At 36.8% G+C, this 22,527-nt stretch overlaps 1 protein-coding gene across 2 annotated transcripts in view; it reads left to right on the top strand.

Annotated features, from left to right (window-relative positions):
* The window catches only part of Usp47 (ubiquitin specific peptidase 47), an 86,709-nt gene that overhangs the window by 38,992 nt on the left and 25,190 nt on the right, over positions 1-22,527 (top strand). Inside the window, exons 6-15 of one of the 2 annotated variants that reach the window (XM_052201111.1) lie at positions 3,553-3,698; positions 4,873-4,952; positions 6,108-6,257; positions 12,609-12,704; positions 12,792-12,944; positions 16,133-16,300; positions 18,521-18,580; positions 20,732-20,863; positions 21,387-21,463; positions 22,212-22,267. In XM_052201111.1, the coding sequence (XP_052057071.1) occupies positions 3,553-3,698; positions 4,873-4,952; positions 6,108-6,257; positions 12,609-12,704; positions 12,792-12,944; positions 16,133-16,300; positions 18,521-18,580; positions 20,732-20,863; positions 21,387-21,463; positions 22,212-22,267 (1,118 nt within the window). The remainder of the gene's footprint in view (positions 1-3,552; positions 3,699-4,872; positions 4,953-6,107; positions 6,258-12,608; positions 12,705-12,791; positions 12,945-16,132; positions 16,301-18,520; positions 18,581-20,731; positions 20,864-21,386; positions 21,464-22,211; positions 22,268-22,527) is intronic. The other variant, XM_052201122.1, reaches the window with a different exon arrangement.

Genomic DNA, 22,527 nt, shown 5'->3' with positions numbered 1-22,527 from the left:
AATAGGTCATGAAGTAAGTGTGCTTGGGCCAGGTTGACAAGAAAAAGGACATTATAAGGAAACTTTTAGATGTCAGAGTGAATAGTAATTAGTGCTCTCTAAATACTGTGTTAGGACTGTTGGGAGCACCTTTGTATGCTCACCACGTCTCAGAATAGCTGTGAATTGCCTGTTGTTGTTACCACCATTTGGTAAAATCAGTTACTAAATACACAAATATTGCTGAGGCCACACTATTAAGTGCCAGGATGCAGTCGCTGTTTGTTGTTCCTGTGCTATAGCTGTTGGCAGTGATTCAGATGGGTTGTAGAGGCCCCTAGATGAGTGAAATGGCTGGGATAGGCTAGGACCTGCTGGGAAGATGTAAGTGCTCTAAGATGATTTCCTGCTGCCACAAATCTGCCTGGCATCCTAGGTGCTTGTTTAACTGTGTGTTCTGAAACTCTGAAGGTAGCCTGTGAGTTTGCAGCTCTGTAGAACGGGCTATTGGGTAGCAAGCATTCCTTGAACACTGACTGCATTACCATGAGTTCTATCAGACACAGAGTTCACAGTGTAAGACTTGAGTTTCCCCTTAAGAGCTTCCATAGAGAGTCTGTATAAATACATTCATTTTACAAGCCCAGTATACTGTATTAGTCTGGGTTCTCTAGAGTCACAGAACGTATGGGCAGTCTCTATATAGTTAAGGAATTTGTCGATGATTTACAGTCTATAGTCCAACTCCCCAACAATGGTCAGTAGCAGCTGTGGATGGAAATCCAAGGATCTAGCAGTTGCTCAGTCCCACAAGGCAAGCAGGCAAGGAAGAGTGAGTCTTCCTTCTTCCAATGTCCTTATATAGGTCTCCAGCAGAGGGTGTAGCTCAGATTAAAGGCCTGTACCACCGCACCTTTAATCCCAGATGATCTTGAACTCAGATCTCCTTGTCTTAATCTTCTGGAATTCATAGCCACTATGCTTCAAGATCTCCATGCCAAGATCCAGGTCAGAAATTTTATCTCTGAGCCTCCAGATTAGGGTCATAGGTGAGCCTTCCAATTCTTGGTTGTAGTTCATTCCAGATATAGTCAAGTTGACAACCAGGAATAGCCACTACGTATGCCAAGGGAGGTAATAAAGCAAAGTAGAAAGAGTAATAACTTCTGGAGGAAATGTTGAGCGGAGTCACAGTTTTAGACAGTGAGGAAGGGAAACAGCCATCAGAGCAGCCTTCATGGGAACCCAAGAACTTTAAGTACAGAAGCATCTGGGGACCAGTGAAATCAATCCACTATGAGTAGGGATGAGGACTAAAGCACAGCTTGAATGAGGACGACTTTTGACATTGAGGCTATAGATGGAAGTTTACAGCAGGTGACAGCAGAACCAAACCTGAGAGCACTGATATCTGAGTATAGATAGACCTAGGGCCCCGCACTGGACTACACAAGAGCAGCACTACAAAGAAAGATGTAATTGCACATTCATTCTTTGTGCGTGGCCCACATAGACTCTTCATTGTTGACTTGAAGGCTTGATACATTCTGGGAATTATTGGGAAAGCTTATGTACTGCAGGTTCAAAGAGTGATTTGAAAGAAATCCTTTGGAGGGCCTGTGATTAATCCGAACTGGGATGCAGGAGGTCAGTACTGGTATTTCTGAGTGAAAACTTCAGATGACACTCTGGCAATCTTTTTAGTAGTCAAAGGATGGGAAGAATTGAATGTGTCAACAAAGTGTCTGACTAGGTAACCTGTGAAATCGCAAGTCCCAGCAAAATTTATAACCTTTTAAGGTTGTCATGAAATTTTGAGATTCTATGATGTCAATTCTAAAATCCTTCCATAAGGATAACTAACAGGAGAACTAGTGACAGAGTAGAGAGGAAGGTTGAAGCACATGTGATCTTGAAATGGGATATTTAAGAAAAGTGAATTAGAGGCTGAAGAGTTTGCCCATGGGTAAAAGGGGAGCAGGGCTACACAGGTGCAACCTCTCAGTCCTTATATAAGAAAAATTGAACACTTAACAGAGGGATGGAGTCAAATCAAAACCATTTGTAAACTGGAAAGTCAAGCCTCTTTTGAAACTAAAAAAGAAATAGAGTAGTGATCTTAGTTAGCATTGCCGGTTTTAAACAGGGCACCATTAATAGTATCCTTAATGTTTGGGAGTTTGCATTTTATTTCTTTAAATATAGAATCACCTTAAGAGGCAGAGGCAAGTAGATTTCTGAGTTCGAGGTCAGCCTGGTCTACAAAGTGAGTTCCAGGACAGCCAGGGCTACACAGAGAAACCCTGTCTCTAAAAAACTCCATAGTATAGTAGCCAACTGGTGTTATCCAGTCTTTTCTCTGCCATATGATCCTGTTTTTTATCTGGGAGTCCCTGTAGCTAGGCCTAGATGATTACTTAAAAATTTGTGAGAATAAAATTCTTCTGGGATTACTTTATTTACTTAATAGCTTTTTAAATTTTATGTGCATTGGAGTTTGGCCAGCATGTATGTCTGTATGAGGAAGTCAGATTCACTGAAACAGAAGTTATACACAGTTAGGAGCTACCATATGGATTCTGGGAATTGAACCCTGGTCCTCTAGAATAATAGCCAATGCTCTTAACCACTGATCCATCTCTATAATCCCATTAATAGTTTTTAAAAAATGTTCTATAGTTAAACATTTTAAACATTTAAAAATGAGGAAATAGTACCACAAGTCTATGTGTACTCATTACCCAGCTTTGAATGGTACCAATTGGTAATCTCATCTTTCTTTATCAGTGGTTCTTAACTTGTAGGTCACAACCCCTTGGGGTTGCAGGATTGAACAAAACCCTTTTACAGGGGTCACATATCAGATTTCCTACATATCAGGTAGTTACATTACGATTCATAATAGTGAAATTAAAGTTATGAAGTAGCAATGAAAATAACTTTATGGTTGGAGGTCACCACAACATGAGGAACTGTCTTAAACGGATGCACCATTAGAAAGATTGAGAACCACCAGCTCTATCCCAGTGACTTGGCAAGCATAGCTTCATTTCATCTGTAATAGAACAGCTCAGTGTTTTGAGTTCCTGTGATGACCACATAACTTTTTGAACTTTTGTATAAATCAGATCCACACAAGACTTATGCATTATAATTGATCAGTATAATTCTTACTTGATTTAATCTGTTATTAATTTCTTCTGTTTTCCTTTGTAATTCTCTGAAAATGTATATATTGAAATCTGGTGTTAATTTGTCTTGTTTTTTCGAGTTTGGGTTTTAATGTTTTGTCAGTGGATATTCTACATTTTTTGTGAATTACTTATTAGGACAAAGTTTTCATCAGATTCAGAGCTTTTTGTCTTTTATTCTCAAGACTGGAGCTGCCTTGTGCCTTTTGTTTAGTTTTGGATTTGTAAATTAGAGAAAGATTGATTAGACATTCTTAGTTTTAGTTCATATCCACGTTCTGTGTATTGCCTAGAATTAAGATTTTATGTGATGATTTTGATATTAAATATGTTTTAAAGAATGAAATCATTTGATATAATTAACATGAGCTCATCCTTCTAGGTGGGAATTTGAAGAATCTGAAGAAGATCCTGTGACGAGCATCCCATACCAGCTTCAAAGGCTTTTTGTTTTGTTACAAACCAGCAAAAAGAGAGCAATTGAGACCACAGATGTTACAAGGAGCTTTGGATGGGATAGCAGTGAGGGTAATAATTCTTTTAATAATGACCTCTAGAGTTCAGATACTTCTGGGCTACAGTGTCACACCTATGCAACATATCAATAACTTAATTATTGTTACCTGAAATATTGTGGGTTTTGTTTGGATGTTAAAGTAATTTATTTTTAATTACTTATATCTGGGAGTTAAATTTTAACAATTAAGATTCTCCTATAATTAAATTTGATGTTCTATTTTTAATGAGTTTAAAATTTTTTAGTTTTTTTTCCAAATATATTTTTGATATAATAAAGATACTGGAAAAAAAACTTCATTAAAATGGAGCAATTTTTTAACTTTGTAACTTTAAAAAATATATTTTTTATTGTTTTTTGCGATTATAGTGTAATTACATCATTTCTCTGTCTTCTTTCCTCCCTCCAAACCCTCTTATATTCTTCTCCTTGCACTCTTTAAAACTCGTGGCCTCTTTTCTTAGCTGTGTAGTGGTAGCACACACCTTTAATCCCAGTACTAGGAAGGCAGAGGGAGGTATATCTCTATGATTTTGAGACCAGCCTGGTCTACAGAGTGAGTTGCAGGAGAGCCAGGGACACACAGACTCTGTCTTGAAAAACAAAACAAGAAATTATGGCTTCTTTTCTCATTAATTGTCATTACAAACATATTGTAGATATATCCATTAGAACTGGACTTCATAGCTCTACATTTTGGTTAGTTGTGGTTTTCTGTCTGATGCAGAGAGAAATGTTCTTATATTTCTCTGGGGTGTCTGACACATTTCTTTTTTTGTTTTGTTTTGTTTCTGTTTGGTTGGGGTTTTTTTGTTTTGTTTTGTTTTTTTGAGTCAGGGTTTCTCTGTGTAATCCTGGCTCTCCTGGAGACCAGGCTGGCCTCGAATTCAGAAATCCACCTGCCTCTGCCTCCCAAGTGCTGGGATTAAAGGCGTGTACCACCACTACCTGGCCTAACACATTTCTTTACAATAAAAATTAACAAGTATTGCAGTACCACAAAGCTAATGCTACTTATATAAAACTGGTTTGATTATTTTTCTGTGACTGCCCTTTTATGGCTGCAATATATCTTCCTATGTTGTCAAAACTTCTTAAAGCTTGTCCAAGTTTGTATTTATGCTGAAACACTAACATAATGTATACTGTCTGACACTATTTTTAATTAAATTTTATATTAAATAGCTTGGCAACAGCATGATGTACAAGAACTGTGCCGTGTTATGTTTGATGCTTTGGAACAGAAATGGAAGCAAACAGAACAGGTAAATTCTCTCTCTCAAGGTGAAGGGACAATGTGTTAAGGAGACAGAGACTATCTTAAAATGACTTTTATTTTGTTGGAATGTTTTAAGACTTGGGCATCAATCTGCTATAGTTGGAAATTAAGTTACTAGACTCTCATCTGTTGTCTAAGTCTGAAGCATCTTCATCAAACCACCCCATACCTTGATTTCTTCATTGTCCTAGTTATGGTTTCTGTTGCTGAGATGAAACACCATGACCAAAAGCACCTTGGGGACCAAAGGGTTTATTTGATTTACACTTCCACATCATAGTCTATCATTGAAGGAAGTCAGGACAGTAACTCAAACAGGGCAGGAACCTGGAGGCAGGAGCTGATACAGAGGCCATGGAGGAGTACTGCCTTGCTCCCCTGGCTTGCTCAGCCTTCTCTCTTATAGAACGCATGACCACCAGCCCAGGGATGGCACCACCAATAACGGGCTGGGCCCCAAGACATTCATTTGAAGGGTCATTATGTAGGGAATCACCTGCCTACTTTGAGTCAGAGAGCCCTGGTTGGCTGTGAGAAGTAGGTGAGAGATGCATTCTTTTAGATGAGAGTGTTTTGAGAGAGATTGATTCTAAGGTATTGTTTGAATTTTTGTATCTTATATTCTTTACATTGTTTTATGTTTATTATTAAAATTTAAATTTTTGTTTGCCCAAGTTAGCAGTGGAATTTTATAAATCAGAATAAACTCTAAGACTAGTGGTGTTTGTGTAAGGCATTCAGAACACAGACAGCTCCTTAGCTCGGTAACAACCTGCCTGATTAGTGTGGATTAGCATCCAGTCTAAGGAAAAAAACATAGTGATTGTTAATTGATGTCATCACAATCTATTTTACTACTTGAGAGTTTTATTGATTTGAGAGTATTGAAATACTTAGTTATATACATTTTGTCTTAAATTAGTGATAATCTAATTTTATTAACTTCTTTTTCAGGTGATTATTTTTTCAGTTGTCAATTTTGTTCCCTAAAATTTTAGATATTGATTATATTGGCTTTCTAAAACTCTAGTAGGAAAAAATCAAAATCATTTTGTGTCTCTTCTAATACCAAGGATTATATATTGACACAATTTAAAATTGTAACAAGAAACATTTTTTAAAATGTGGATGTTGTTTTTAGGCTGATCTTATAAATGAGCTGTACCAAGGCAAGCTGAAAGACTATGTGAGGTGTCTGGAATGCGGTTATGAAGGCTGGAGAATTGACACGTATCTTGATATTCCACTGGTTATCCGGCCTTATGGGTCCAGCCAAGCGTTTGCTAGTGTGGTATGTACCTTCTTCCAACTGACTGATTAGTGTGATAACACACACACTAATCTATACTTACATATTATGTATACACTTGTACATATAACATTGATGATTATGTGTTCTTTTGCTAAACCACAGAATCAAGGATATGTTAGTCAGGTTAACCTGGAGTTTTTCAGACAAGTATGTGAAGTTCTATTTAAAATTTTAGTATTTTTCCTTTAATCTAAAATGTGTGATATAGTAATTAGTTTCATGTTTAAATAAACAATATTAAGGTTAAAACATGAAGTGAACAGTTACCCAAATTTGACATCTATAATCATCTTTTTAATGTTAGCATTTTTAATTACCTCGTAAAATTTTTAGCATGATTGTAGACTTAACAATCAATGCTAAGATTGCTCACAATTAAAGAAAGGTCTTTTCTCATTCATTATGGAATTATCTTTTAATTGTTACAGCTGATAATACGTATCTCATCCTCATTGTATTCGTAGTAGCCAGTGTTCAAGCAGTTTTATGCACTGTAGCTTGTAGGCACTCATTTTCACAAGACTCACTAGATCCTCTTGGAACACAGGGAATTGTGCACCTGTAATTTTTTGGAGTGGAGGGAGATAGAAGACATACTGTAAATGTTCCAGAAATTTCTGTAGCAGAGAAATTTGTTACAGGTATTTTATTTGTATTTCTTTCTCTGTGGCACGCTTGCTAATATTTTAAGGGAAATGGAGATTCTGAGGAACACAGATTGGAAGATCTTTAATAGCGTATGGTCTAGGACAAATGTAGTAGGTTTTCCTTCCTTGCCAAGTCTTCTAAATTACGTTTGAGCCAAAATTATAATGCTGTCTAGTATGATTTTTTTTTTGTACAGGTAGAAGAAACATCTAAGCCAGTTGATCTATACATGGAATAGGGCATAAAAACATAGAGCGGATGGATATTTAGAAGTGATAGAAGGATAGTATTGATAAACCTGATAACCAGGGCAATGATCAAAAAGGAAAAGGACTCAAGCATACTCTGGGTACGGCAGTAGATTTTTTTTTTACCCTTGGAAGGTACAAGAAAGTAAACAGGAATGATAACCACAAAACATACAAAAATCTGAAAATAATATGACCATCTCAGTTACATATATCAACTTAGAAACAGTAGATTTTTAAAAACACAATCCAATAATATGTTGTCTCGAAGGAATTATGTGCATGCCTATGTGAGATGGTGGAAAGTGGTGTTTCATGTAAATATTCATCAGAAGAAATCAGAAGTGACTGTGTATATTAGGCAGCCACTTTTAGAACATTTCCATACCATCAAGACAACAATATTAAACAAACATGCACCAACAGCTGCAAAGTGTATGAAGAAATAGCTTCTTTAAAAACACATATTAATTAATTTTTTTCTAGTCATAGTTGGAGATTTCAGTACCCTATTCCTTTGCCAATTGATAGGTAAAACAACTGTGCAGAATAGCAAAGAAGTTATAGAAGAATTCAACACCACCATCATTTGATAGAAATCTAATTGACTCAAATGTTCCATCCACCTGCAAAGTAGACATTTAAATGCCCATAAAATGTAGTCCAGATAGGCCAAAGCTTGGGCTGTAAAAGTACTCTTAAATTTTTTAATCACATTATGTGATTTCCAACCACGGTGAAGTTGGCATAGATACCACTAGCAGAAAAAATAGGAAAATAACCAAATACTTGGAATTCTATATGAAAGAAATGAAGCGACTAAAGGCTAAAAGAACATTTACATAGGACAAAGGAGACAAAGGAACATCTAAAACATATAAAAAAAAATTTAAAGTGTGGAGATTTGTTTTTTTAATTTCACAATCCACTAAGAAAATTAGCAAAAGGCCAGGCAATGGTGGTATACACCTTTAATTACATTACTTGGGAGGCAGAGGCAGAGACACTTCTGTGAGTTCAGGGACAGCCAGGACTACACTGTAAAACCCTGCCTCAAAAAAAGAAAAGGAAAAAGAAGAAAATTAGCAAAAGACTTCATCAGCACCAACATTTCATTAGAGGGGATATTCAGAAATAAACAATAAGCATGGTTATGGATCAAGTGGAAAATCTCAATAGGAATTTTAAGAACTGTTGTAACTGAATGAAAAATAAAATTATAACATCAAATTTGAGGGCACAGGTGACCCAATTTTGAAAAGAAAACTTAAAACACTGAATAGTTCATTTTAAAAGCAAGTTTCAAATCAGTAATCTTAAGGATTCACCTAACTTGGAAAAAGGAAAGCAGAAGACGCCTGGTAAAAACAATTATATAAAACAGCAGAAAACAATGAAAAAAATAAACAGGAGTGTAGAGGTAATCAGTAAAGCATTTTGTTCTTTAAAAACAGTAGGTTTTAAAATACTTATAGCAAGACAGAAAAAGAGATGACAAAAAATTCCAAGCATTGGGAATGAAAAAGGTGTCCCTCACTAGTTATTTGACACAAACTACAGCTCTCCAAGTGCAAATTAGGTTAACCCTGTAAACAGTGAGCAGTTTAACTCCACAACTGAAAAGTTTTAGAAAAGGAACTTTTCAAGTCTGAATTGTTTCACAGGGCACTTGTACTAAACATTTTAAGAACAAAATATGAATTCAAAATAGCCTTTTCTTAAAAAGAAAGAAGCCTTCTTCCCTGTTTGTTTTGTAGAGCATTGATGTCCAGATTGTCTTAAGCAATGACATTTGCTCTCAGCAGTTTGTACACTGTGAGTTCTGGCTAACTCCGTTAAGCAGGAGTAGCAGGGACGAAGCTGACCTGCTCCTGGTTCTAATATACATGATCGTATAGAAAATCCTAAGGCAGACCTCAAGCAAGCAGATAGATAACAAGGTAATAAGACTTTAAGCCATAAGAAAAACATTCAAGTCATTGTATTTCTGTGTACTAGCAATGAATAGGTGAAAATGAAATTTAAAATATAGGACTGCTTTCGGTCCTGAAAAAGCACAAATGCAAATGAAAAAACAGCAGCAGCAATAACAAAGTACCAAATGTGTTGGACTTCTGTACTGGAAAGCAGAAAACTGGGGAAGGTGTTTAAGTGGATAAACACATTGATTGGAAATTCAGCATAGTAAAGACACTAGTTCTTCTAAAGTTTCATGGCTGTAATGCAGTTCTTATTGAAGGCCACCAAGACTTTTATAGCACATATTTAAATGCACTGGAATAGCCAGAATGCTTTAAAAACAAACAAACAAACAAACAAAACAAATGGAAGGAGCAGATCTACCTAAATTAGATTGAGTGCTACTTAGCAATAAAAGACCTTTTCATATTCCTGTAATCATCAGGATGCTTTGGTATTAGCAAAGGGATGAAGGAACAGAAAATCCAAAAATAGATTCATACAAGTATGCCCAATGAGTGTTCAATGGGCAGAGAAATAATTCAGGGAAAGTAGAATGGAATATTCAAGTAATGGTGCTGACTGGCTGCCATTAGCATCTATCTCATGCCAGTCAACCTTGACTCTCATCTCACACCCTCAAATAGTAATTCAGAAAGGACATACTTAAATATAAAATATGTAAAGCTTTAGTTAACAACAAAATCATAAATCCAGACATCATAGGAACTATAACATTTAATGTCAAAAATATAACTCACAAAATTAAAAGTATTTACTCCTGAAATAAATATTTGTATATCATATATCTCACAAAGGAATATTTAAAATATATAACTTCAAGCCATTAATTTTGTTTTATTTTTTAAGCTCACAGTTCATTTAAAAAATTGGCTAAAGATATTACCAGCATTTCATCAGAGTGGGCATTCATATGCCAGAATCAGAAAAGATATTCTTAGTCAACTATCTATTAAGGAAATGTAGATTTTACAGTGCCAATCTTCCTTCTTGCCACTGGAACAGTTAACAGTACAAATCATTACAGTAGCTGAGCTAGGAAAGTGTTAGCCATTCGAGTATGAGAATCTGATTTTTGATTCCAGAGCTCACATAGAAGTTGAGCATAGAGACACATGTCAGTACTTAAAGTGCTGGGGAGATGGAGAAAACGGAGGTTACCTTGTGTTTACTAGCAAGATTCCTAAGGTTTCCTAGCTGGCCAACCTGGATGGGCTCATGGTCAGTAAGAGACCCTGTTTCTAAAAATAAGGTGAAGAATGATTGAGGAAGACTTGTAACATTGACTTTTAACTTCGGTATACAGATAGATGCCCATACACATACACAAACACATACATTCACACACACAAAATAGTTATAGAATTTAAAACTGCTGACAATGCAGAGAAACTGGATTACATTCTTGTATAAATGTAAACATTACAGATTATCTTTATGAAATTGATACAAGTCCCAGTAATTGTATTATGGGCCATTTATCCAAAAGAAGTAAATTCATATTCCTATAAAAACTTGTGCATTAATATTGGTTGCATTTTTATTTTTAATATTCAAAAGTAAGTAAGATGAGAATTGCCTTAACAAGTAAATGATTGAACAAATTCTAATATGTATAAGCTGTAGATACCAATGAGTAGTAATTCAAATGAATGCAGGAAATGAACCTGCATGGAAGAAAGCCAGTCACAAAAGTTGACATATTGTCTGATTTCATTTGCATAAACTTAGTCATATAAATATTTTTTATGACTACATTTTAGAACTGTACCACTGTTGATCATTACTAGAGTTACTGAATTTGGTCAGTTCCTTTCTTTATAGAGAAACTATTTAATGCCTTTGCTGTCCTTGGGATAAAGGACCCAATATAGATAATAAATACACCAAACTAATTTAATACACAGACTGGGGCAAACAGTGATTTGAGAATGTTTGAATGAAGGAGGAGGATCATGTTAGTGTCCCCATCACCATTATGATGTTCTGTAGTTTGCAAAATATCATTCTTAGGAAACAGGGCAATGTATACAGAGTATCTTTGGGTAATACCAGTTCTTGCAAGTGTGTGCAAATTTATAATTATCTTAGAAATGAAAATGAAAAAAAGATGAATGAATGGCTTAGAAAAAGATATCTTTAATGCTTTCCCTAACTCAGAGCAAAGAGTCTCACAGAGATGCTTGAATATATCAATCTGTAAGGAGACACGTGGCTTGGCTGCTGTGTGTCACTGGCAATTGCTCACAGCATCGGAGATGCAGGAGATAGTGCTCAATTCATTGTTCCAGTTCTTATTATTTGTAAAGCCTAGAAATACTGGTTTCCCTATTCTAAACAAAGCAAATGTTAAATGGTGAAGAAAAATGGATCTGTGGAGAATACGAATAGCCAACAATGAGCATGAGAGGAGAATATGGAGAGGCCAGTGGTGAGAAGATGGGGCTGTACTGTGTTTCTGGTTGCACTTGTGCCTAGATTGTGTGCTATAAAATTGTAATGATCCTGGCTTTGTATTTGCTAACCTAAGAATGTAAGAATCTCCTTGTTCTACTTTGACTTCTAAAAAGTACAGTCCACAACTATATGAGCAGTTAAATTGTTCATACTATGTGAGAGAGGGAATCACCCTGGAATGATAAAGTCACAGTTTGGAGCTAATTTAGAAGCATAATTTGTTAAAAGCTTAACATATAAAACTGTAGCTTACAAGAAGTCCTTTTCTGTTCTGTGTGCTAATGACAGCATGGTGTTGGTAACATTTTGTCCCTTTTCTTTTTTTTTCTTTTTCTTTTTTTTCTTTTTTTTCTTTGTTTGTTTGTTTGTTTCAGTTTTTCGAGACAGGGTTTCTCTGTGTAGCCCTGGCTGTCCTGGAACTCACTCTGTAGACTGGGCTGGCCTCGAACTCAGAAATCCACCTGCCTCTGCCTCCTAAATGCTGGGATTAAAGGCATGTGCCACCACACCCAGCTATTTTGTCCCTTTTCATAGCTCAAGACCTACCTACTTTCTAAAGATCAGGGCTTTTCCTTTCTATGTCATTCATTCTAACACCACAGTGTAAAAGTCAGTAAGAAGTTAGGTAGAAGTGGGGTGATGGTGGCACACGCCTCTAATCCCAGCTAGCACTTGGGAGGCAGAGGCAGGCAGCTGTCTGTGAGTTCCAGGACAGCCTGGGATACTTAAAATCCTGCCTTGAAAAACTTTAAATAAAAAAATAAATAAATAAATAAAGTAGAAGTGGTTGGAATATAAAATACTGACCAAAGCAACTTTTATGAAGAATAAAATAAACTAATTTTATTATAACAATTTCATTATAACTTTTTAATAATATTTTGCTGTTAATTTTCTTCTGATCATTTTATTCACAGCAGTTTTGGTGATTTCAGTTACAGTTTTAACATTCAGTGTTTTAAGTAATTGTAATACAGTTACTTTTTTTTCTAACTAGGAAGAAGCATTGCATGCATTTATTCAACCAGAGATTTTGGATGGCCCAAATCAATATTTTTGTGAACGTTGTAAGAAGAAGTGTGATGCTCGTAAGGTAAGAGACTTGTAAATATTACTATGTCTGAGGTGATATTCAGAATTTTGTCCATTTGTCCCCCTAACCACACATGCTTCTTTTTAGGGCCTTCGGTTTTTGCATTTTCCCTATCTGCTGACCTTACAGTTGAAAAGGTTTGATTTTGATTATACAACCATGCATAGAATTAAACTGAATGATCGAATGTCATTTCCAGAGGAGCTGGATATGAGCACATTTATTGATATTGAAGATGAGGTAAATATTACATTTTCTTGTTATGCTTTGCACTATACACTTTATATTTTTATTTTAATTTTTTAAAATTGCTGTAAGTATATGAGTGTTTTGCCTGAATGTATGTCTGTGTGTTGTTACATGTGTGCATGATGCCCTCAGGCTAGAAGAGGGTGTTGGATCCTTTGAAATTAGAATTAGAGACAGTTGTGAGCCACTATGTCAGGGCTAGGAATCAATCCCTGTCCTCTGAGAAAGCAGCCAGTTTTCTTACCACTGAGCCGTCTCTTCAGCCCATCTTCACAACAGAAGAGTTGTGTGAGATGAGTTAAACATATATTTGAAGTGTGCTCCTGATGAAAGCTTTCTCCTTCCTCATTTTCCATTGGCCTATCACATGAGAAGATTATTGCTGTGGCTAAAATGCTTTTCCTGACACTGTACATTTCAAGTATTTTTGTTTGGTTGGAATAGCATAAGCTCTTTAAGCAACAAAAGGGTTTCACCTTTGGGATTCTCTCTTGAATTTGCATAACAATCTTATTTCAGTTTCTTTTATTATTGAAACTATATTATAGCTGGATTTCTGATCTTTAATGATTATGGTGTAAATGTATGAGTGAATGAACAAAGTAGAAAGACCTTACTGTCTTCTATTTTTGCTAATACTCTTTTCAAGAATTAAGGTACTTGGTTACACCACATAAGGTTTGCTAGCTCTTAGATTAACCAAGTTACAAAAACAAATACACAAAAGCTTTCATCTATTGCTCTTTGATTTTATTTTATTTTAACTTGGAACTTTAAATAGTTTGAATATGGGATTTTGATGAATGCAGGAAAGGATTATCGGTTTCTATTTTTTGACCTCCAAGGGTGTGTGTGTGTGTGTGTGTGTGTGTGTGTGTGTGTGTGTGTGTAGATATAGATATATATTATCCTACTTCTTTTGTTGGATGCTCTCGTGTGTGTGTGTGTGTGTGTGTGTGTGTGTGTGTGTGTGTGTGTGTGTATAGATATATATTAAGATATATATTATCCTGCTTCTTTTGTTGGATGCTCTCGTGTGTGTGTGTGTGTGTGTGTGTGTGTGTGTGTAGATATAGATATAGATATATATTATCCTGCTTTTCTTGGATGCTCTCCTGATTGCATTGTGAGAACTATTTTCCATCACAAAGGGTAATTGTTACAGGGTGATAAATCCTTGATGCTGTAAGAGTTTTGTGTGTTGTTTTCCTAATTGAAACTGAATACTAATTATAAAATCTCCTTTCTTCCAGGGGCTCAAATATAAGTGTACATGGTCATCAAGTTTCATTTAGTATTTGTCTTAGTTAGGGTTACGGTTGTGATAAAACACCAAAAGCAAGTTTGGGAGAAAAGGGTTTATTTGGCTTAAGCTTTGACAAACTTTTCATTATTGAAGAAAATCAGGGCAGAAACCCGAAGGCAGGAGTTGATACAGAGGCAGAGAGGAATGCTCCTTACTGACTTGCTCATCATGGCTTGCTCAGCCTGCTTTCTTATAGAACCTAGAACCACCAGCCCAGGGATGGCACCGCCCACAGTGGACCAGACTCTCCTACAGGCTTGCCTACAGCTTGATCTTATGGAGGCATTTTCTCAATTTTCTCTGATAACTAATGTGTTAAATTGACATAAAACTAGCCAACATAGTTTTTGTGTGAATGTGATGAAAACAGTGAGTTTGATAAGAAAACAATGTTTTCTGCAGCTCCTCTGTGTGCCAGTGTTGGTGGAGAGGATTCCAGTTTTTGTGCTGACAGTCTTTAACTGCTTCACTCGCCCTCCAGCCGTTCCCTACCTGTCACTAGTTAGTGCTAGGAAGCACTGGAGATAATATGCCTTTATATTTGGTACATCCTAGTAAATCTCTAAACTCTGGATCTCATTTTCCTGTCTAGCTATTGTGAGAAGCTGCTATAACTGCAGTGAATGTTCACTGAATGGCAACTACAGCCAGTGAGCATTTGTAAAGAACTGATAAAGTTACAGATCAGACTGGATGTACACACCTGTAAGGAGAGGGAATAACAAGACTGGATTGTGCTTAATTAAAGTTAGGAAATCTTCCCAACCTCTGTTAAACTTGAAAGGAGATATTCTTCATCAAATTCTTACTTAAATGTAGATGAAGATCTGATTGGTGTTTTGTATATTTTGACATATTTGTTGTGAAAGGAAACCTATCCCAGGGGAAAGAAATGCAGATTTTGCTTGTTTGCTCTGAATTTGGGAACTTTTTTTTAAAAAAATCTGTTTGGTTTTTGTGTTTGCTTCTTTGAAAAAGAGTCTTGTTATACATTTATGGCTGGCCTGAAATCAGCAGTCCTTATGCCTCTGCATCCCAAATGCTGGGATTACAGATGTCTCCTGCCATGCCCATCTTACAGTTCTGGAGGTGATTGTTCACCTTCATTTTGTCTTGAATCAAATATCCTCAAAGGAAGAAGACTGCACTGGGAACTAGATGATATACTTAGAAAAATGTTATTACCACCAACAAAAGCTCTGCTTGTTGTATATTACTTGGCGGTTTTATGAAATTACTTATGTACATCAAAGGCTTTCATCTTGAAGAAATCTAGATTTATGTTAATAAAAACACTGTAGGTATGTGAATAAATTATTAAGGAAAAGAGAAGAAAGGGTTATTTGGAGTTTCTAACAAATTAAGTTCTTCAGCTTAAGTCTCAGCGGCTATAAGTTGAAAGCCGTGATATCCCTGCCCTGAGTACCACAGACTCAAGTCCTCAGGGACCAGTGGATGGCTTAGCTCTTCTTCTGTAACACTTAACACAGTAATCAAGAGAATGTTTTGTTGAGATTGGGAATAAATGATTCTGTTTGGAGCTTAGGGTAGTTGCTGTCTCAAATGTTGCTGAGGGAAATATTAATTTTCTATTGTTACTTTGTAGCAGTAATCATAAATGGGGTTTAATATAACTGAGAAATAGTATTTGCAGTATTAAAATTTTATGAACAGTAGAAATAGTTGTAGATTGTAATGTTTTTAGTTGTTTAACTTAAGATCTGAGTTTAAAAGAAAACAAATTTACTTAAAATGAAATAAATACATCTCTTAATTAGAGCATGTTACACTATTTAAACATGATAAAAAAAAAGCATAGGAATATCTTTTCCTTTATTTGGCTTAAGATGTTAAGATAACTTTGTCTTATTAGAAATCTCCTCAAACTGAAAGTTGCACTGATAGTGGAGCAGAAAATGAAGGCAGTTGTCACAGCGACCAGATGAGCAATGATTTCTCCACGGATGATGCTGTTGATGAAGGGATATGTCTGGAGAACAGTAGTGGGAGTGAGAAGATTTCAAAACCTGGCCTGGAAAAGGTACCTTCTATGGTGTTTACTGGGTACTGAGCATGCTAAGCATGTAGGCCACCAGAGCAGATCCTAGTTCCTGCACGCTTTAACTAAAGTGTGGAATATAGGCATTTTCAAACTTGTGTATTATTTTGGGCTTCCTTTTTGATAATGAAGACTTTTAAATGTTTTTGTGTGGGTATAATCATAACTCTATTTTGGGAAACACTACTTACTACTTCCTAAGAAACTGTACTGTGTTGAAATTGTACCATGTTAGAATGGGTGCTACCTCTGCCCTTAGGATTGAGCAAGTCTCCAAATCCTTCGTCTTCACTGAGTTTGCTCATAGAGGAAAGTAAGAGTGTTGGCCTTGATGTGTTGCATTTTAAGAATTATAACAGTGGTGCACTTCCAAAACCCTTAATATCCCAGCTGGCCTTGAGTTAAGGAAAGCCAAATCCTTGGTTGGCTTTCCTTTCCTTTCTATAACACGCATTAGACATTCTAGAAAATGATGCTCTTTTTTAAATTATGAAACCAAAGAACTGGATGTCTAGGGTGGGATTTTCTTACACCATATCAGTGATTTAAGGTGGTTTTTTTTTTTTTAAATCAAGCCATTCTTTTACAGTCATGTAACCTGCTTTATTAAAAAATCTTGAGCATAGCATAAGTAATAAATCATTAACTTTGCTCAAGTCACAGAGTCATTAACTATAAAGATTTGGGGCAGTATTTAAGAATGAAGATTATAGCGTGAATCTATTGTAAGATCAGGGCTACTCTTCTTGCCGCCATCTTCACCATCCTTGACTTTTTAAAGTTACCGCCCCCACTCAGGGAAAAGAGCTGAGTGGGGATTGCTGTGCAGTGAATAATGCAGCAGATATTACAACTCATTATGAGACCATTAAGTTGTCATGAGCCCAGGGTAGACCACCTTGCCTATTGTTATGTGTAGATAATCGTGTTATCTGCTAAGAAAGACAGCATAGTTTCTTCATTCTAATATGGATGCCTTTTCTTCATCCTGTCTTGGTGTCCTAGGTAAGATGTCCATTTCAGTACTGAATAGGAAGGATCAGGCGGTAGGTATACTTGCCTTGTCCCTATCCCAGGAAAACGCTTCAGTGCACCTGTTAGTAAACTGTTGTACCTGAGACCCCCTGCTTCCCCGTCCAGGCAGAGTTGCCTTTTACTGGTAATGTGAGACTTTAATTCTAATTTTAAAGTGATTTATGTCTACAAATATACCACCATACTTTTCTAGAACTTGCAACCTCAAAATTTTTCAGAAACATAATTGAGGGGCAGAGTTGCTAATTACAGTAAAACCTAAAAATGTATCATTAGTAACCAGTTGATAAATGCCTGGAATCCCAGCACTTTGGTGGCAGAGACAGTAGTATCTCTTTGAATAACAAGTTCCAACCAGCAGTTGCTACTGAGTAAGCCCAGCTTCAAAAAATAATAAATAATGTTCTTAGCACAAATTCTAGATTGTAGGTAAATTTTGAAACCTGCCTGTCATTACTTTGATTAATCTTATTTTTTGGCAATAAAATTTGAACTGCTCAAGTTTTCAGAATTTGTTCTAGAAGTTTCATTATGTAATAATTATAGTCAAGTTTAAAGTTAAGACAAACTGAGATGTGCTGATATTTTGGAAGTTTCTGGAATTTTCTAAGTAAAGAATAAAGGAAGTAAGTTTATTTATCTAGCATCCCTGATTTGTTCCCTAGTGCTGCAAAATGAAGAAAGAGCTTCTTCAAAAAAAAGTGAATGAGATCTAACAGGCCTATACAGTAGTGTACACGTGTGATCCCAGATGTAGGATAAAAGTCAGAGAACTGGCTGCAAGTTTGAGGCTAGCCTGGTCTAATATAACTTGTTCCAGTCCAGAAAGGGTTGCAAAACCCTCTCAGAAACATTTAAAAAAAAATGCAGAATCTACTTTATGACAAATGGTCTTTTTAACAACCTTCTGTGCCATAATCTTTCTTAGAGACTATATTTCTTTTAAAAATTATTTTATTTGATGTATGTGGGTATTTTTCTCGTATGTCTGTACAACATGTATATACCTGGTACCCTCAAAGACTGAAGAGGATATCTAGAGTTAAAGACAGTTGTGAGCTGCTATGTGAGTGCTGGGAACTGAATCTAGGTCCTCTGGAAAAGCAGCCCTCGCTCTTTCAATGAGCCATCTCCAGCCCTGGGAACTCTTATTTTTATTCACTCCAGGTAGAGATGGCGGAGACAGACCAGAGAAAGGATTCCATCCAATTCCAGCTTGGTGAACCAGTGAGTTTATTGCACTTCTTTAATGGAGCATGATGCCTCTTAGGTCGCTCTGTCACCAAAAAAACCCACTCTAGCATGGGGTAGCAAGTTAGAAGAGCCTCCCTTCTCAGCACCTGGTTACTGCTGCTTGTATCACCTGAACCACTGAACATTCTTGTGTTTGGAAGTGGTTGTAGAGTTTTTAAGAAATATATGTATGTCTTAATTAGAGTTTCCCTTGCTGTGAAAAGACACTATGATCATGGCAACTCTTAGAGAGGAAAACATTTCTTTGGGGCTGGCTCACAGTTTCAGAAGTTTAGTCCATTATCATCATGCTGGGAAGCATGGCAGCGTGCAGGCAGGCATAGTGCTGGAAAAGGAGCTGAGAGTTCTATCTATATCTGGATCTGCAGTAAGAGACTATCAAACTAGGACTAGCTTGAGCATTTGCAACCTCCAAGACCACTCCCAGTGGCACACTTTCTTCAGCAAGGTCATACCTACTCCAACAAGGCCACACCTCCTAATAGTGCCTGTGTGTGTGTGTGTGTGTGTGTGTGTGTGTGTGTGTGTGTGTGTGTGTATGTATGTATGTGTACCTTGTGCATGCCTGATAGCTATGAACCCCAGAAGAGGATGGTTGTGAGCTTTAGTGTGGGTGCTGAAAACTAAACTTGGATCCTCTGCAAGAGCCTCGAGTGCTCTGTAACCTCACCTCAGATCAGTCTCTCCAGCCTCTCTTTTGAGTTCGATATAAGCCTTCTATGCTGTTATATCTTCCTCTCTATTATATATAATTTGTTTATTTGTTTGTTTGTGGTTTTTGAAAGTGTCTATAGTCCAGACTAACCTTGAAGTCTCAATTGTTGTCCTGGTGTAGCCTCTTGAGTGCTAAGATTACAGACCTGAGCTACTGTGTATGATTGTTCCCTATTGATTTTAGAGATTAAAATACTGGTTGCTGGTGTCTCTAGTACTACTAATTGTTTTAGAGGGTGTGAAGTGCCAAAACTTGTAAAAGAAAAAGTAATTCAGGCTAGTGTGGAGGCACATGTCTTAATAATTCTAGCACTTGGAAGGCAAGCCTAGAAGAGTCAAAAGTTTGAGGCCTCTCCTAGGCAACATAATGGATTCAAAGCTACCTGGGTAACTTAGACCCTATCTCAAAATGAAAAATAGCAAAGAAGAGCAGGCATATAGCCACACACTAGGACACTTGCTGAGCATCTATGAGTTCAGTCTCTGCTACCAACAAAAGAGTAAAGAAAACGAGAAAAAGTTGTTAGTGTATTATGGACAGCATCAGGAATGTTCAGAGCACAGCAGCCATAAAGATTTATTACCAAAATAGCAACAGTTCTGCCTTTGAGGGAGAGTTGTGGGTGTGAGTGGGTATGTTGAGACAATGTCTCTTGCATGGAGCCTTGTCTATCCTAAAATTTACTGTGTGTGAACTAGACTGGCCTTAAACTCACAGAGTTGTCAATTTCTGCCTCCCAGGTGCCATAATTAAACTATAAGCCACCATGCCTTGCTTGAATTGATTATTAATATAAATAATAGATGCCAAATTAATATGTTACTTATCAAAAATACTGCATGAATACATTAGAAAATACTTCAAATTAGTGTCAGAAATAGAATTTTATTTAATGGGGGAAAAAAAGAAATGTGTTGGTAATTTTTTTCTTGTTTTTGTTTTTCTGCGACAGGGTTTCTCTATTTAACCTTGGCTATCCTGGAACTCACTCTGTAGACCAAGCTGACCTCAAACTCCTGCCTCTGCCTCCCAAGTGCAGGAATGAAAGGCAGTGTGCACCACCACTGCCTGGCTGATAATTTCTTGATCTTGACTATGCATATTAAAACAACCTTCTATTTAGTATGTACTTAACAAAATTGCAACTATTATTTTTCATAAATAATCAAGCGCATGTTTATAGACCGATATAGTTCCAAAGATCACAAGATATCATAATACAAATAGAAAGGATGAAAGTGTCACATACTAATAAGGTTTTTGGTGACGTATCATTTTAATGTTACCCAAGGGGCAAGTTAGCTTACAAAGGATAGCTGTCATGTTACATTACTCTGCATCCACAGGAAATAGAGTTTCAAATAAGGGTTTATTATAGCCTTCTCTTCCAATCTTTTTCTTCTCTTTAGAACTCCCTGATGTATGAGCTCTTCTCAGTGATGGTGCATTCGGGGAGTGCTGCTGGAGGACACTATTATGCTTGCATAAAGTCTTTCAGTGACGATCAGTGGTACAGTTTCAATGACCAACATGTGAGCAGGGTAAGGCTCCGGAAGTGGAGAAGTTAACTCAGTGGTGAGGGGCGGGGTAGTATTCAGAGCCTAGATACCTGTGGTGGTGTGTCTCAAGTCCCATTGACCAGCCTTTCATTGTTGGTAGTGTCCTTGTTCTTCTTTGTTGGAGCTTGTTACATGTTTCCAAAGTAGACTAGCCCTTTCCCCTTCCTTATGTACTCCTTGTGATTAATGTGGGGCTAGGAGTCTTGAGCCTGACTCACCAAAGCAGCCACTGATAAACTTACCAGTATGGTCCTTCTTGGAAATAATCATGACACATCTAACTCAGAGACTAAAAGGTTGGATTAGAGTTGGGCTTAGTGGTTCACCCCCACAGTTTCTAGTACTGGGAAGGTTGAGACAGAGGATTGTTTAAGCCCAGCTCAGGCTACAGATTAAGAACCTGTCTTAGGGCCAGGGGGAACTATTAGGTTATGTATTAACATAATGACATTAGTGTAATTGTGTTACTGGTTTTTACAAAAAAAGTAACATTACAACTTTTTAGATAACACAAGAAGACATTAAGAAGACACATGGAGGGTCTTCAGGAAGCAGAGGCTATTACTCCAGTGCTTTTGCAAGGTAAGCTATAGCATGAACTTCAGTGTTGACTCACTGGAGTAAGTTTAGCTTCTCTGTGGGTCTTATTAAGAACGCCTTACCCAAGGGTCAACAGACCACAAGCTGTGGGCACCTGTTCCTAAGTTTGGGCTGACACTCTCCCACTGTAACAGCTTGAGTTGCAGCACAGACCACCTGGCCTATAGAGAATGAGGGTTTGCTTTGGTGTAAGGTGTGGTGCAGTGTGGTCTGGTATGGTTTGGGGTTTTTTTTTGTTTTTGTTTTTTTTGTTTTGCTTGTTTTGTTTTGTTTTGTTTTTTGAGATTTCTCTGTAGCCATGGCTATCCTGGAACTCTCTTTGTAGACCAGCCTGGCCTTGAACTCATGTAGATCTGCCTGCCTCTGCCTCCTGGATGCTGGGATTAAAGGTGTGTGCCACCACCAATCAGCAAGACTAAGGGTATTTTTTTTCCTTGCTTCTTTCCAGCAAAACAGTTTGCCCAGCCAGCCCTGCCTTAGCTCTAGTAGGCATTGTGGCACCCAACCTTCTTTTTATAACTTCATCATGTTACCAAAAGGGATGCTTAAACCTATTCATACAAGTGCCAGAAATGACAAAAGGGGATTTTCCTTTCTTTCTGGAATGTTTTAAAGTTAATGTATCTGTGAATGGTGGTATGATTATATTTCAAATAAAGATTTGATGATTATAAATGGAAACTACTGACTACTTTAAAGGACCTGATAATTTTTGTGATGTTTCTCCTAGCTCAACAAATGCATATATGCTGATATACAGACTGAAGGATCCAACAAGAAATGCAAGTATGTTAGCCCATGATAAAGTTATTTCCTTTTCAGGTCTTGAAAACATAACTGCTTTTAGGTGATAGAAAAGTTAACCCCTAAGAATGTTGTTATGTCTGGGAGAATAAATTAAAAATACTTTCATGAAGTAATACTAAGTGATAATAAAAACATTGTACAAAAATCTGTAGATCTAGGCATATTGATATGTGCTTGTAACCTTAGTTACTTAGAAGGCAGGAGGGTTACAATCCTGAGGCCTGCTGATAATTTAACAG

The sequence above is a fragment of the Apodemus sylvaticus genome, chromosome 1, assembly GCF_947179515.1.
Source record: "Apodemus sylvaticus chromosome 1, mApoSyl1.1, whole genome shotgun sequence".
NCBI classification, from domain to species: Eukaryota; Metazoa; Chordata; class Mammalia; order Rodentia; family Muridae; genus Apodemus; species Apodemus sylvaticus.
The sequence above is the reverse complement of the archived record's forward strand: the minus strand, read 5'-3'. Positions and strand labels throughout refer to the sequence as shown.